This window comes from Syngnathus typhle, linkage group LG12 (assembly GCF_033458585.1).
Source record: "Syngnathus typhle isolate RoL2023-S1 ecotype Sweden linkage group LG12, RoL_Styp_1.0, whole genome shotgun sequence".
NCBI classification, from domain to species: domain Eukaryota; kingdom Metazoa; phylum Chordata; class Actinopteri; order Syngnathiformes; family Syngnathidae; genus Syngnathus; species Syngnathus typhle.
Window position 1 is genome coordinate 5712358 of NC_083749.1, and position 14368 is coordinate 5726725.

The 14368-nt window shown below is 40.9% G+C and overlaps 3 protein-coding genes across 5 annotated transcripts; 1 reads left to right on the top strand and 2 right to left on the bottom strand.

Annotated features, from left to right (window-relative positions):
- Positions 1-318: 318 nt before the first annotated feature.
- Positions 319-8430, top strand: LOC133163106 (tyrosine-protein kinase JAK2-like). Its single transcript, XM_061292693.1, has 23 exons — positions 319-559; positions 1497-1620; positions 1697-1817; positions 2178-2323; positions 2389-2680; positions 2796-2915; positions 3443-3600; positions 3667-3778; positions 3886-4072; positions 4157-4278; positions 4367-4501; positions 4570-4657; positions 4729-4856; positions 4927-5065; positions 5143-5294; positions 5350-5500; positions 5574-5707; positions 5887-6076; positions 6185-6309; positions 6730-6902; positions 6968-7085; positions 7213-7326; positions 7629-8430. The coding sequence occupies exons 1-23, from the start codon at positions 319-321 to the stop codon at positions 7734-7736; spliced, it is 3378 nt and encodes a 1125-aa protein (XP_061148677.1). The 3' UTR covers positions 7737-8430.
- Positions 344-14308, bottom strand: plgrkt (plasminogen receptor, C-terminal lysine transmembrane protein). Of its 3 annotated transcripts, XR_009716326.1 has the most exons (9): positions 13806-13907; positions 11028-11158; positions 10721-10830; positions 10480-10638; positions 5141-5287; positions 2497-2672; positions 807-1856; positions 505-702; positions 344-415 (listed from the first exon to the last, which is right to left on the bottom strand). XR_009716326.1 is itself a non-coding variant. In XM_061292811.1 (5 exons), exons 2-5 carry the CDS (start codon positions 13884-13886, stop codon positions 10511-10513), a joined length of 450 nt encoding a protein of 149 aa, XP_061148795.1. In that variant the 5' UTR covers positions 13887-13907; positions 14188-14308; the 3' UTR covers positions 10077-10510. The 3 variants fall into 3 exon arrangements, 1 of the variants encoding a protein (XP_061148795.1); XR_009716327.1 differs by lacking the exons at positions 2497-2672; positions 5141-5287; XM_061292811.1 differs by lacking the exons at positions 344-415; positions 505-702; positions 807-1856; positions 2497-2672; positions 5141-5287 and adding an exon at positions 14188-14308 and having other exon boundaries at positions 10077-10638.
- Positions 8502-9767, bottom strand: rln1 (relaxin 1). Its single transcript, XM_061293980.1, has 2 exons — positions 9566-9767; positions 8502-8874 (listed from the first exon to the last, which is right to left on the bottom strand). The coding sequence occupies exons 1-2, from the start codon at positions 9765-9767 to the stop codon at positions 8621-8623; spliced, it is 456 nt and encodes a 151-aa protein (XP_061149964.1). The 3' UTR covers positions 8502-8620.
- Positions 14309-14368: the final 60 nt, after the last annotated feature.

The following is a 14368-nucleotide window of genomic DNA, read 5'->3' on the forward strand; positions in this document are numbered from 1 at the left end:
TAATAGCTTTCATTATATAGCAGCTGCTTTTTCTTCTTGGCCACACTGACTCACATCTTTATCCCGGTAGTACTTTTTTATCTTTTCATCAGCTACTTTGTAATTGCATGAATCAAGTTTCTGTTCCGCATTAGGCCTCGCAGACGAATCATTTAAGGACATGATGAAATGATTTGCGTTGTACCGTTCAGAATCTACTTAAAGCGACTCGCGGCGGCGGGGGTCAGCAGCTCAACGGAGAAACGAGAACGAATGGAACGCCACTCACCATAGTCAACCTTCTGCTGTTTTTTCCTTTTTCTAGGTGAATGTCGGTACATGGCCTGCTTTTTGGTGAGAAACATGAACCCAAGCGGCACCTGCCCCACAGCGCATCATAATGGCCTACCACCTGACTGCACGCCACCTTCTGGACCTGAGCCGGAGCAGAATAGAACATGTTTAAGTGTCCAACTTTACTACGTGGAGAAGGATGATGGGGGAGAGCAGTGTGTGCTCACATACCCGCCCGGCGATTACGTAGCGGAGGAGCTTTGTATCCTCGCGGCGAAAACTTGTGGTGAGTGATGAAGACACAGTTCTCACATGGTGATCTGCATTCCAAAGTGGACTGGGTTTTATCCACAGATTTATATCTGTGCATTTTTCTTGCCACTGTTTAGGGTCACGGTGGAGTTGAAGTCTGAGGTGGTATACTATGACCTAGTTGAACATTTTAAAAAATGCAAAACAATGCAAAATTGGTGTCATGGCTAGTCAATAATAATGCATGAGAGAATAAAAATGTAGGTCAACCCTGCAAGTACCTTGATTTCCGCTTGTGGTCACGGGCATTTCCTCTCAAGGCGGCGTTCTCATCGTTAGGTTGTTGCTTCACTCATGAGTGCTTCCTGTTAAGAAAGTCTTCTGTCTCCGAATAAGCTAACTCTACAAGTTTGTACACGCTAGGCTGATGTTACAATAACAAAAAAAAGATAGAATGTGCTTGTTGCTAGCTAAAATGAAAAAAAAAACAATAAGGTGTCCAAATTAAACGATTCATCTCCAGGGAATCGATTAACAAATTAATCGTCTTGTATTTTCATAATTATTTTTTCATTTTTTTTTTCTTTTTTTTTTTTGAGTGATTTTCTTATGTCTAAATGTTAACATTTTTCTTTAACCACATTTTATTGCAAGTAAAAGTGTACCCGATAATTTGATTTATCGACAGAATAATCGATTCTAAAAAACATGCACGAAATACTTGAAACATTAACGTGTAATTTGATTATACAAATGTGGCTTTTTGATTTAACATCCCGATAAGAGTCATAAACTCCTTTTACATTGCCTGTAAAAGCAGCAAATCTTCAGCGGTGACATACAAGTTTTTACTTTCAGGTTGCTTAATCATTCCTGTCTGGCTTAAATGCGAGACCCCCACTTTTATTCCATTATGTGTGTTTTATATAAAAAAAATAGGTTACATAAAAAAAAAAAAAACTTCCTTGCAGGTATTGCACCGTTATACTTCAACTTATTCAGCCTGATGAGGGAAAGTGACCAAATGTGGTTTCCAGCCAATCACGTCTTCAAACTGAACCCGGAGACCAACGAGCGCTTAGATTTCAGAATCAGGTGGATGATTACATTTTTAATTTTTTAGTAAGCGTTCATATGATGACATTTTTTTTTTGCTCACACTTGTAAACAGGTATTACTTTCCTGGCTGGTACAACAGTGGCAGTTCCTCATATGCTCACCGCTGCGGGCTTAACAAGGGCATGGAGAGTCCTGTGATGGATGAATGCGTCATGGCGTATCAATTTTTCCAGGTCAGTTGTAAGTGGAGTCACATTTAGGCTGCCAAAGAGCTGAAACAAAAAGGCAACTATGATTATTCGCCCGTATTGAATTATGATCAGAATTAGCCAAGCATTTTTTCTTTGAAGTTGTACATTGAGATCTCAAATTGAGTAACAAAGTTATGTCATTGTTTCATTTTGGCTATTTTGTCTGAACTTCCCACATCGGATGTCTTCCAGTTTTTCGAACTGTAAACTGATTCAACACAGCCTCTGATTGCACGCCGAGTTTGCTTCAATAGATGACTAATAAATTTAAAAAAAATCTCACAACTAATGAATTATCATATTTGTGTTTACTACTGACAAATTTGGTATTTTTCTTGACAGTGGCGGAGTGACTTTCTTAATGATAGGGTTGTTATTCCAATGGGTCACGAAGCCCAGGAGGAATGTTTGGGTATGGCGGTACTGGACATGATGCGTTTGGCGAAAGAAAGTGGCCAGTCACCCGTGGGCATCTATAACGACACCAGGTAAATTGTAATTCCCCTTAAATATCGTCCGTCTGAATTTAGGCCACGTCTCATTTCTGCTTCAGCTACAAATCCTTCCTGCCGAGCTGCATGCGAAGTCGAATCCAGCAGTACAACATCTTAACTCGCAAGCGCATCCGATTCCGGTTCAAGAGGTTCATCCAGCAGTTTACCGAGTTAAAAGCCACGGTGTGTAAACTTCGCCTCAAGTATCTGATGAGCTTGGAGATCCTGCTTCCGTCGCTCTACTCGGAGCGCTTCCACCTCACGGACCTGTCCGCGCGTGATGTTACCATTGTCGTCATGGGCAACAAGGGCATCCAGTGGTCAAAAGGGAAAACGGAAGGAGCTGATGAGGTAAGGAAAGATGGGGGGAGAAAAAAATGAGTTTTGCGCTGCCATGGTAACAGACAATCGTTACATAAGCTAAGTCACGAGGAGATTGTCCTGATGATTCATTTGTGTCTTTTAGGAGCTGCAGACATACTGTGATTTCCAAGAGGTGATCGACATCAGCGTTAAGCAGGCCAATAAGCAAGGCTCAGCCGAGAGTCGCATAGTTACTCTCACGAGACAAGACCACCAGATTCTGGTACGTTCCGCTGATCGTAACGATTACGCATTCTTCTCCTATTTATGTGTTGCGAAACACGGTCAACTGACGCCAGCTCATTCATTACAGAAATGAGTAAACAGTAGAAAAAAGGTTTTTGATACATTCTTTTTCAATGTTTCTTTGTTTGACCACAGACTGAAAGTATTCCGCCCTTCGGGGTATCTAAATTGTATTCAGATGACTAAATCCGATTGTCATTATCTCTAAGGCAAGATCATCTTTGGAATCAGTCTTGGAGTCTAACTAGTCATGTTTGTTCTCTTTTTCAGTCTTGAGATCTTGTTATAGAATGACTCCAGGGTGGATCTAAAATAAAGCATTCCCAATTTTTTTTAGGGATTATTTTCCCAGACCAATGAGTATACCGATACCAAGCAAACGATACTACTTGTACTTTTGATATATATAAATAAATAATAATTATAAATAAATTTTAAAAAATGAAGTTAATGTCAATTTCCTACTCTTGATCACTTGTCCCTATATTTTTTTTGTCAATTTAGGAGCTGCAATTCCATTCTCTCTCCGAAGCACTGTCTTTTGTATCGTTAGTGGACGGATACTACAGACTCGTCGCGGACGCTCATCATTATCTTTGCAAAGAAGTTGCCCCTCCCAGGCTTCTGGAAGGCATTCAGAGCCACTGTCATGGCCCTCTGTCGTGAGTAGCATTCCAAAGATTTCACACGTTCCCGCATGTGGATAGATAACGTGTCTCCGCTCACAGGATGGAGTTCACGGTCGCTAAGCTACGTCGCGCCGGCAACCGCCAAGGCTTGTACATGCTGCGCCGTAGCCCCAGAGACTACGACAAGCTCTTTATGTCCTTCGTGGTGGGGGTGAGAGTTCCACATAAGTCATTTAAGGCTCTCATGTGACTCGCTCGGAGCGAAGATGATTGGTTGTCGGTTATCATCCGACTTAAAATGTTCTATTTGATCTTCAGTATGATCCTCTGGCAGACTACAAGCACTGTCAGATTGTGAGGAGCGAGTCAGGAGAGTACGTTCTGAGCGGTGCCAAGAGAAGCTTCGGGACGCTCGGGGAACTTCTCGCCTGCTACCACAAGGAGGCGCTTCGCACCGACGGATACACGTTCCAGTTGACAAAGTGCTGCCCGCCCAGCTCCAAACGTCAGTTTGACATTTAATCGTGTCAGAGCAGATGTTACAATTTGTGATGGAAGATTGCTAACTCGTGTCATAACGCTTCTCCAGACAAATCCAATCTGCTGGTGTGTCGAAATAACCAAGGGCCAGAGGTTCTTCTGTCTCCCTCGCTACAAAAAAGCATCAGCCAGATGGTTTTCCACAAGATTCGAAAAGAGGACCTCATCATCGTAAGACGAGATTCATAAACATTAGCTATCATTGATTAGCACGTTAGCGCGCCTTTGTCTTTAAACATGGCTCGACTTCATATTTTAGAATGAGAGTCTGGGCCAGGGTACGTTCACCAAGCTCTTCTCCGGCGTGAGGAAGGAGCTCGGAGACTATGGAGAGATTCATCAGATCGACGTGGTTCTCAAAATTCTGGACAAGGCTCATCGCACTTACTCGGAGGTCTGCTTTTTTTTTTTTTCAGCCTCGGCTGATTAAAGAAGCTATAATTGGTTTCTGTTGTCCCTCAGTCATTCTTTGAAGCAGCTAGCATGATGAGCCAGCTCTCCCACAAGCACTTGCTTCTCAACTATGGCGTGTGCGTTTGTGGAGATGAGAGTAAGTTCAAATCTCACACAGATGTGAAAAAAAAAAAAAGATTATTTATCTCCTGATTGTCTTTGTTTCAGACATTATGGTTCAAGAATACGGTAAATTTGGCTCTCTGGACACGTATTTGAAAAAGAACAAAAGTAGCATCAACATCACGTGGAAGTTGGAGGTAGCCAAGCAGCTAGCTTGGGCTATGCATTACCTGGTAAGGTCGCTTCGATTATTCTCAAGGTGCTAACGGTGACAAAGTAAGCGTTTGTCATATGCGCCCGCAGGAGGACAAGAATATAGTCCACGGGAATGTTTGTGCTAAGAACGTTCTGGTGATCCGAAAGGAGGACCGGAAGACGGGAAGTCTGCCTTTCATCAAGCTTAGCGACCCTGGCATCGGTATCACCGTATTGCCCAAAGAAGGTCTTGGAATCTCAACTTCACTCTCACACGGCAGCAAGTGTTGATCTTAACATTTGTCTCGGCTTTTTGACTCACAGTTCTGGTGGAGCGGATCCCGTGGGTGCCCCCCGAATGCATCGAAAGTCAGCAAAATCTGAGTTTGGCCGCGGACAAGTGGGGCTTTGGTACCACTCTGTGGGAGATCTGCAGCGGTGGAGATAAACCACTCTGTGCCCTGGACTGCTGCAAGGTGACAAAGAATGCAAAATATTAGGAACCCACTTAACACATCTCCTCCTCCACAGAAGCTAATGTTCTACGAGGACAGACACCAGTTGCCAGCTCCCAAATGGACCGAGCTGGCCAATCTGATTAACAGCTGTATGGACTACGAGCCTTCACTCCGACCCTCTTTCAGAGCGGTCATCCGAGACCTGAATAGTCTCTTCACGCCGGGTAGGAACCGGAACCGGGCTCGTTCTCGTCACATCTCGTAGGGCCTTATTGGTTTACACATCTTGTGGGGCAGATTACGAGCTGCTGGTGGAGAGCGACATGGTGCCTGCCAAAACGCGAGGCTTTGGCTTCCCGTGGGCCTCCGAGTGCCGAGAACCTGCTCAGTTTGAGGAGCGACACCTCATCTTCCTCAAACAGCTGGGCAAAGTGAGACACACACACGTCTACATTTCCACTAGTGGTGGGAAAATGAAGCTTCATATTTGCTTCATGAACCAGTTGTGTATTTTGACTCCTCTAGATGGCAACGTTGAGTAGAGAATGCCATTCGGAGGAGTCAAAAACTGGTTCACGAAGCAGATTTGAACCCTTCTTCTTCCTTGCAGGGGAATTTCGGCAGCGTGGAGATGTGCCGCTACGACCCTCTGCAGGATAGCACAGGGGAGGTGGTGGCGGTAAAGAAACTCCAGCACAGCACTGCCGAGCACATCAGAGACTTTGAGCGTGAGATCGAGATCCTCAAGTCTCTCCATCACGAGAACATTGTCAAATATAAAGGAGTGTGCTACAGCGCAGGTATGAACAACCAGCCAATGATTTTTTTTCACAAACAAATGAGGACACGGCTAAAGCTAATTTTCCCAGCTCCATATTTCAATTAAATACTTCTTCTTTTTTTTTCAGGCCGGAAGAACCTACGCCTGATCATGGAGTATCTTCCCTATGGCAGTTTGAGGGATTATCTCCTCAAAAACAAAGTCCACTTTAATTTCAAGAAGCTGCTTCTTTACTCGCTGCAGATTTGCAAGGTGACTAGACAACATATGACAAAACATATTTATCATTGCCTATATTAATCATTTAAACCATTCATAAAACACAAACTATAATAACAAAACACTTTCATATTTGAACCTAATCTTACAAGCGAGTCCTCCAGACTTTGAGTTTTTAACGGCCGCTCTAGGAATTTGGCGCCATCTTTTGGTATTTTACGGCATTGCAGATAGAGCGTATAAATAGCAAACAGTATTTTTTTGTCACATGAAACTGCAGGGAATAAAATAAAATATATACATATATCATTAAATAAAGTTGGAGGAAATTATTATGGAAAATAGATTGATTACAATGTAAAACTCCGCAAATCATCTCTACTGGCATGCATCGGTGCTGCTGTTTTGATTAGCAACAAGTCGATACATTGAAACGTAATGTGATCGTTCCAGGGTATGGACTACCTGGCCACAAAGCGCTACATCCACAGAGACCTGGCCACTCGAAATATTCTAGTTGAGAGCGACACGCAGGTCAAGATCGGGGACTTTGGCCTGACCAAAGTGCTCCCCCAAGACAAAGAGTACTACACCGTAAGGGAGCCTGGAGAAAGCCCCATTTTTTGGTAAGCAGGACCAGATCGTGTTGGACCTCAACATATCATATTTGATTAATGTTTTGTTTTTCCAGGTATTCTCCAGAGTCACTCACGGAAAGCAAGTTTTCCGTGGCGTCAGATGTTTGGAGTTTTGGCGTGGTCCTATATGAACTTTTTACCTACTGTGACAAAGGCAACAGCCCACCCGCGGTAACTTCTCACTTCTCTTTGATTAAATGCTCATTAAAAGCCGGAAGTCCTTCATAATCATTTGGCTGCTGTGATTCACTTAAGTGGCTCTTAATAATCATGACTATGTTGTTTACTTGTGTTTCAGGTGTTTATGGAGCAGATGGGAAATGATAAACAAGGACAGATGATTGTTTATCATTTGATCGACCTGCTGAAACAAGGCTATCGCTTACCTGTGCCTGAAAATTGCCCGAAAGAGGTCAGCAAACACAACTAAACCCCCGCCCCCCCACCCTTTTTTGGAGTTGTTCACGGGTCACATTAATGGTGGCAGGTGAAATTTAAAATATTTCATCTTGGTTGTATTTTTTTAAATGTAAAAAAAAATCTGGAAATTGATTAGGGGTGTGTAGACTTTTTCTACTCACTGGAGATGGTTTAAATGTGTCCGGGGGCACTAGCAAAATGAGCTTCCTCACTTTTGCACTAATACAATGTCGTGGTTAAACACAAATGGCGAGCGTAACCGCTCAATGAGTAAAACCGCTTTAATTTTGTCAGATGCACCAGATGATGAGCGAGTGCTGGAGCGGTGAGCCGGGAGAGAGGCCCACTTTCAAAATGCTGATCCACAGTGTGGAGATGGCCCGAGACAACTTGGACACATGAGGTGTATTGACAGATACGATTTCCTATCACACCAAGGCAACTCGCAAAAGATGTGGGGACTTTTTGAAACACTACGCCTGATTCCAAAAAAACATTCTCGATTGCCTTGGTTTTTGTACATTTATTATATATATTTTTTAAGCAGTTCTTTTTTTAATATATGTTTATATATATATTGTATGTTTATATGTGTTTGTATCATACCTCTGCATTTATATGTTGACTTTTTTTTATACTGTGCTTAAACTTGAGTTATAGTTTTAATCAACTTTCATGACACGATCAAATGTACAACTCCACCTGACCTGTTTGGTCAAGGCAAAATAGTACAGAGAATCCAGAATACATTTATTTGTGGTTATTATTCGCAATAACTCTTCACAAGTATGTTCTCATTTAGAATTCAAGAAGGAATAGAATTTAATCGCGTGTTTGAAGAAAAAACGTTTGGGATTGCTGATGCTCTAAGTCGATCAAGGGTTTGTAAATATTTTTTTTATATGAAGACTTTGAATTATAGAAGTCACATTGCAGTCTGTTGATATGTTTTGAAATCGTTTGTATAAAAGAGCATCGGAGGCAATTCACAGCAGCCGTTTTGATGACAGAGATGTACATTTACATGTGAGAAAAAAACATTTTGATAAAAACGTTTTACTATTCAAATTGAATAAAAGTCATTCCTGGTATTATATTAATTGTATTAGCAACAAACCTATTTATTTTGCACACTTAAATAAAATTATAACAGTTTTAGAGTCCCTCTTTAAATAAATGTCACTGTTTATTATAGTCAGTCAGACAAGATATGAACACAAATGCATTTTACATGACTTTTTTTTTTTTTAAAAGAAATCTGACTAATTTGTAATGAGATATTAACATCAACACAATCGTCCTATATCGTTCTTAGTGCAGCCTTCGCTGCAGCAAACGCCTGCCACACCCTGAGAAAAGTGCCTTCGTCTCCTCCCGCTGTTTTCGGGCCAACCTTCTTTCAGGGGTTCCTCCAAAATGATGGACGAGCCGTCCTTGTCACTCGTGCTTGAAGCGGCATTGAAAAGTGAAAAGAAGGTGGAGGAGGTACGCTTGGGAAGAAGGTTAGTGATGTCACTGTGGGGTTTCCATTGAAAGGAATCTGAAAGAAAAAAAGAGACCATTGCGTCACCATTTGATGCATTTTATTGTCGTTACAGTACAGTGTTATATGGGGAACTGTCTATGGTCCTGAAACGACCGTGGCTATAGGTTGAGCTTTGCAAAAAAAACAAAAAGCTGGTAGTAGTTGGGACAAACTTTAAAAGAGAGTGCCAGTAGTGTCATCTAGTGGACAAAATATATATATATTTTTTAATAGCCCATATTTCCACTCATTTTTGTTTAACACAAGAACGCCTTGGGGAAAAAATCTGTAAGGTTTAAAACGCGACATGATTTTCAGTAGACATAAAATAGACTAGTTATTCTCAACTGGTGGGACCCAGTAGTGGGTTAGAAAAATTTGCAGGGGTTCCTCAGATATGTAGCCAAAGCCTATTGTAAAAGTTAAAAATGATACACAGTTTTTGACGTTGATTTTTAAACAGTTTTTTTTTTTGGGTGGGTGATAATTGAAGCTAAAGTTCATTCATTTTTTTTCTCTGTCCAATGAAAAACATTGCTGCATCATTTCTTTTGTTGCATCATGTATTTAAAAAAGATATCACCCAATAAAAAATTATTTCTAAGGAAATATATCATTTAAAAAAATAAATTGGAAAAAACTTTCCAATTCAAATTGGAAATGATCTCATAAATAGTATGAAAAAAAAATATCCATGTCCACTCACCATCTTCTGCATTGTCGAGTCTCTTCCAGCGCGAGCCTCCGCAGGTGAAAATGACAGCTCGTATGAACTCCCTCCCACAAAGCTTGACTCCGTAGTCTCTGGGTAGGAACAGCGCTCTGCTGATACTTTGAGCCTGCACGCTACCGTCGGCGCACGCTACCAGCGCCAACACCAACCCGCAAAGCGCAAGTCTCAAAAACATGCTTCGCAACACTTTGGCACTCGAGCTGTCACAGCAGCTGATGGGCTTCCATAAAGACCTCTACAGGAGCTTGATTGATGTTGTCGGGGATGGAGCCCATCTTTTATAGTGCTCTGCTTAACCTGTGGACTCGCCCTCCCTCCTCCTTTCTCACACAAATAAATGCGTCATTTTGACGGCTAACAATTGACGCACTGGGGATGTATTTCGTCGTGCTTTAAGTATTATTGAAAGTGTGGGTTGTGAACACCTGCGTTCAAGTGGGCCTCACTTCCACGTCGATGCCACACGGCGTTTTGTCACGTTAAATTGTTGATAAGGATGGCGTTTAATTTTCCATTGAAAATACATTACACAAAGAAAGTAGTTATTTGTTTATATGTTACTATTCAAAAAGGTAAACTCATCATTAAATTGAAATACATTCAGTCTTCCATCTTGGTCTAATTTATTTAGATGCCCCAAAGTACATGAATAAAAAGGTGCACCAAAGGCACTTTTAATAAAGTTATGTTTAAAGTTTATGATGTTCACCTGATGACTCTTCGACGCAAAACAAAGTTTAGCACTTGGGTTATTTGCTGCTAATTTCATTTTCGATCATAAAATTTAGTAGCGAAAGGCAATGTACCACATAGCATTAAAAAAATTATATATTTACCCAAGACCAACAGTAGGTAACAATAGGACAAGCACGAACGGACGGTTTTACCATTGGACTGTCTTTCTGGAGGACGGGATTATTATCTCTCCAAGAAGGAGGCGAGGTTGCTTTTAGCGCGTCGGGCCTTCTCCATGCTATCGAAGGTCGGCGTCCCGTGAGGCAAGTCCAGACGCTCTTTTTCAGACACCATGATACTTTCGGCTTCCCCTAAAAAGTGACGGAAGGGAGAGCGGAATGGAAGTCTTACAAAATATAACTTGGATGAGTAAACAAATGGAACCAACCTTACCTCGAATTCGATGAATAAGTGTTCCATAGGCGCCGTCCATTTGATAGACAAATACAAAGCTGAGTGGCAAGATGGGCGCCAACAAGGCTGGTTTCTTACTTTTTAGGGCACTGGATAAGAAAAAAAAAAAAAAGACATTGATTTTCACCTGTGACTGCACCCGATTTGCCAACCACACTTGCAGTTGGTGGTAAAAGCTAGCGAGTTGTAAAAAATGACATTTTGGGACCTCATGACGGCAACAGCAGCAAAAGGCCACTGGATAAAACGCAAAGCTGCGAAAACGCAGGTGCCGTGTGAAAGTCACCCCAGGGTTAGGCCGGCGGAGGTCACGATGAAAAATGTGCCAAAGTACTTGACGAATTCTCTGGAGCGGGCGATTTGCATGGCCGTCTGTCGCTCCCTCATCTGGTTCTGTAGCATCATCTGACGCTCCAGCTGGGAAAACACAACACATGCCAGTGGACATTTAGATTACATGTGAAATGGAGGAAAGGCTCAATTTATGATTATTACCAGGTTATCATTTTTTTCTTTCTATTTAGTTTGAGGCAAATTTTGTTTTGGACAAGTGAACATTTCCGTTATAAATACCGTTAATATAAAAAATGCTAATGCGAACATCAGCCTCCTATTGTGACAGCGGGCAGGGAAACAATGGTCCAAAATCAGAATGCTTCAGCCGCAATTACGTCAAAGGTGAGTTCATATTTGCTAAAACTGCACTTGAGATAATACACACAATCAAGCGATACTTTCTTTTACAGCACTTTCAAGAAGCATGCTGTTTCAACTTCTTGTGGCGAGCGGAGAGAAAATGTTCAATTATTCACCAATTATTCTGACGGGGGCTTTTGACGCCACACAGGGTTTTTACGAAATACACTACGTCACCAATTGAAACTAAAATAAAAAGTTGCGAAAATTTGTTTTAACGGAATTGGGGATGAAAATAAATGATTGTAATATTTGTTTAAAAAAAAAAAAAAAAGTTTTGGTATTTTCAGGCAAAATTAAAGGAACAATCACAATTGGCAAAATTTGATTAAATGGGCCACAAAATGATGATGTGTCAGTCCCGCTGTGGACCTCGGGTCTTTGGTTTGCCCCCCTTAAACTTTGTAAAGTAATCATTGTCATCAAGTGAGTCACATAATGGCATAGTGAAACTTCTACGTCACATTGAAATCGAAGTATCGCTTCCTGGTCAAAGTCATTAAGTGTCACAATGAAACCCACAACCTCAAAGTATCGGTTGGTGGCCACCTGCTAATGTAAATTCATGAGAAATGAAAAATCTGGCCACATGTTCAGCTTCTTCAGCAACCAAAGAAAAAGATTAGTCTTCATTTACTATGTGTACAGCTGGGCTGAAAAGAGAAAATGTCGGTAGAAAGAAAATAACAACATAATGTTATCGTGTTGAAAAATTAACACCTGCGATGGCTTTTGTAGCCATCAATAATCCCAGTAAATGACGCCCCAAAAGGAATTTTAGAAGAAAAAAAGTCACGACAGGAATATTTGTCATCTGAATTTGAACAAATTAAATCCGTGAATCAAAATACAGAAATACTTCTAAATGTGCAGGGAATATTTTCAAATTTTTACAATTAACTTCTACGTAAGCTAGTAAGTTAATGGAAAATGTTGTCATTTTGTTTATTGTATTATTATCATTATTGCTCAGTCCAATCTGAGCGTTGTCAATTAACAATTACCTTCTATGTAAGCATAAATTGCGATAGGAAAACCACACAAAAACAAAAAAACAGGTTAAGTGTATTTATAGCAACAGAAGCCCAAACGTCATTCGAACCCGCCCTCAATTGATACTATTTAAAAAGGGGAATCCTTTCTCCATGATGTCATGAAATAGCTACATCATACATTTGTTTGCTGTGTTATTATTATTATTGCTCAGTCCAATTGGAGTGTTGCCAACAAAAACATTGTTATATTTTTCAACAGTTGCACTTTTTCCTGAATGTACGTTGTTCTAGTAGCGACTGTATATATGAGGGCAAATGTCTACTCTAATTCTACTCAAGTCAGGCAGCTTTTTTAATAACAAACTGCGCTTGTTTTGATGTTCTGTGCAGTCCTATTGTGAACTAAAACAAATTTGTATCATCATCTTAATCTTTCTGTGCCGCTTTGTCCCCACGGGGGTCGCGGGCATGCTGGAGCCTATCCCAGCAGTCATCGGGCAGTAGGCGGAGGACATCCTGAACCGGTTGCCAGCCAATCACACTGAGACAAACAACCATCCGCACTCGCACCTAATTTGGAGTGCTCAATTAGTCTACCAAACATGATTTTGGGAAGTGGGAAGAACCCGGACTGTCCGTAAAAAAAACCACGCAGGCACGGCGAGAAGATCCACACAGGGAGGGTCGGAATGCTTCGTATATCAGGTCAGAAAATAACAGTTTTCCATTTTTTTATTTGGGGCTGCTAAATTAAGTTTTGTCATTTTGTTTGCTGTATTATTATCATTATTGCTCAGTCCAATCTGAGTGATGTCAACAAAATTATTGTTATATCTTTCAACAGTTTTCCCTGAATGTACTTTGTTTTAGTCGCGACTTTATGAGGGCATATATTTCTGTAATTCTACTCAAGTAAGGCAGCTTTTGGAATTTACATTAAATGTATAATTAATAACAAACTACACTTGTTTTGATGTTCTGTGCTAAACTATTGTGAACTAAAGCAAATATAAAAATGTTCACCATCATCTTAATCTATTGTTGTGGGGCTCCACTGCAATCTAGTCATCAAGATTACACGATAATTGTATTTGGTGTTGTGCCAGGATTTTTTTGAGAATATGTCTAGGCTTAAAAAATTAGAAAATAGAAGAGTGGCAACAGGTTTAGAACCAAATATTTTTCTAATTCAATTTTTCCTGTTTACGTTGGCGACGGGCATGGAAAAAAAAATCGCACCATCATCTTAATCTATTGTTGTTTTCATTATAGGCCGGGCATGGAAAAAATGTCAGTGTGCTTGACTGACTAGTTGCACAGGTTACACGTTGGTTGTTTAAGCTTACTATAATTACCATAGCAACAGATCTCACCTGGAGTCTCGAATTATGCAACATAAACTCTTGCTGCTTAGTCAAGTTTGCGTCCATTGATTTGGAGAGAATAAAACCCATGCTGACGACGTTACAGCTGACCTGGAATGGGGAGAAAAAGTGGGGTGGTTACGTGCTCATTTGATGTACTTAAAATGCAATTCTGAATTCTGTCAAACTCTTGTATGACTCGGAATTATTTTAGCTTGACGTCCGTTCTTCATTTTCCAAATGACATGTTGAACTTCCGAGCGACTCTCAGAGTGCTAGCCCCACCGAACTGTACGGGTATTGAAAATGCTTCACAACGCAAACAATAAAACACGACGCGCCTTGAAACATCTTACATTTTTGACCTTGGAATGTAAATCTATACACTTACCCTGTGTTGGTTCGAGCAAGGCAGCTGTTTTAGCCGTACGTCACTCCTCTGACGCTTCCGTTTTCAAATTAAAAGATAACATTGCTGCCGTGACAGCGTATTTACCAAAATAAAACTATAGGCGTGGAATAAGCAAATACATGACGTACGCTAAAGAGTCACACCTTTTTTCCAAAACGAA

Bases quoted from the DNA above. Each gene is read 5' to 3' on its own strand.
- LOC133163106 (XM_061292693.1), top strand. From the start codon at position 319: ATGGCCTGCTTTTTGGTGAGAAACATGAACCCAAGCGGCACCTGCCCC. The intron at 4,073-4,156 runs GTCAGTTTGACA...ACGCTTCTCCAG, and splicing joins CTGCCCGCCCAGCTCCAAAC to ACAAATCCAATCTGCTGGTG. The intron at 5,295-5,349 runs GTGACAAAGAAT...CCTCCTCCACAG, and splicing joins GTGCCCTGGACTGCTGCAAG to AAGCTAATGTTCTACGAGGA.
- rln1 (XM_061293980.1), bottom strand. From the start codon at position 9,767: ATGTTTTTGAGACTTGCGCTTTGCGGGTTGGTGTTGGCGCTGGTAGCG. The intron at 8,875-9,565 runs GTGAGTGGACAT...TTTTTCTTTCAG, and splicing joins ACTCGACAATGCAGAAGATG to ATTCCTTTCAATGGAAACCC.
- plgrkt (XM_061292811.1), bottom strand. From the start codon at position 13,886: ATGGGTTTTATTCTCTCCAAATCAATGGACGCAAACTTGACTAAGCAG. The intron at 11,159-13,805 runs GTGAGATCTGTT...GTGTTTTCCCAG, and splicing joins TGCATAATTCGAGACTCCAG to CTGGAGCGTCAGATGATGCT. The intron at 10,831-11,027 runs GTGACTTTCACA...TTTCTTATCCAG, and splicing joins TCCGCCGGCCTAACCCTGGG to TGCCCTAAAAAGTAAGAAAC.